The following is a 1,004-nucleotide window of genomic DNA, read 5'->3' on the forward strand; positions in this document are numbered from 1 at the left end:
GGTGTAGTATTCATCCGTTACAACGACACCCCAGTAGTGAAGGCATCCACCCGAGAACTCAGTTACATTATACTGGGTGGGATTATCTTTGCACTGACCTCAAACTTTGTGCTAGTTGCCAAACCGACAATCGTCAGCTGTTATTTCACACGTATCATACCCGGCCTATCTTTCGCCTGTATTTACGGAGCCCTAGTCACGAAAACTAACCGAATTGCCCGCATTTTGGAAGGCAGCAAAAAAATTATGACCAAGAAACCCCGTTTCATGAGTGCTTCGGCTCAGGTTGTTATTACATGTCTGTTAATCGGAATCGAATCAACTATTATAACAGTAATGCTGGTTATTGAACCGGCTGACTCTACATTTTACTATCCAACCGAAAAACGCGTCATCCTTCTCTGTAATACCAGTCCCGCTGGCACAATAGTACCTCTAGGATTCGATCTGTTTTTAATAATGATGTGTACGTTATACGCCGTAAAGACTCGTAACTTGCCGGAAAACTTCAACGAAGCCAAATTCATTGGATTTACAATGTATACGACTTGTGTGATCTGGCTTGGTTTCTTGCCCATTTATTTCGAGAGTGAGAGCAAAGTATTCACCATGTGTGTGTCCGTCAGTCTTTCAGCAATTGTCGCCCTTGTGCTGCTCTTCTTCCCCAAAGTCTACATCATCATCTACTGCCCGGAGAAAAACACGCGCAGTGCGTTCACAACGTCTAAAGATGTCAGATGTCATATTGGAAACACGGGTAGATCCTTTAGTTCGAGTGACAGTCTCGATGGCTACAGGTTGGTATCGTATGGCATATACATTTACGTGTGTGTGCGCATGGCTGCGTATATGTCTGTGTGTATGTACATATGTATATGTATATATGTATATATGTTTATATATATATGTGTATATATATGTGTATAAATATATATATATACATATATATGTACATTTTTATATATATAGTAACATATACACGTGTATGTATTTATAAACATATA

The 1,004-nt window shown here is 39.8% G+C and overlaps 1 protein-coding gene across 1 annotated transcript in view; it reads left to right on the top strand.

Annotated features, from left to right (window-relative positions):
* The window catches only part of LOC106879553 (metabotropic glutamate receptor 5), a 35,190-nt gene that overhangs the window by 23,808 nt on the left and 10,378 nt on the right, over window positions 1–1,004 (top strand). The window contains exon 5 of the mRNA XM_014929191.2: window positions 1–797. This exon is cut by the window's left edge and continues 101 nt beyond it. Coding sequence (XP_014784677.1) covers window positions 1–797 — 797 coding nt within the window. The remainder of the gene's footprint in view (window positions 798–1,004) is intronic.

The sequence above is a fragment of the Octopus bimaculoides genome, chromosome 21 (genome assembly GCF_001194135.2).
Source record: "Octopus bimaculoides isolate UCB-OBI-ISO-001 chromosome 21, ASM119413v2, whole genome shotgun sequence".
Classification (NCBI taxonomy): Eukaryota; Metazoa; Mollusca; class Cephalopoda; order Octopoda; family Octopodidae; genus Octopus; species Octopus bimaculoides.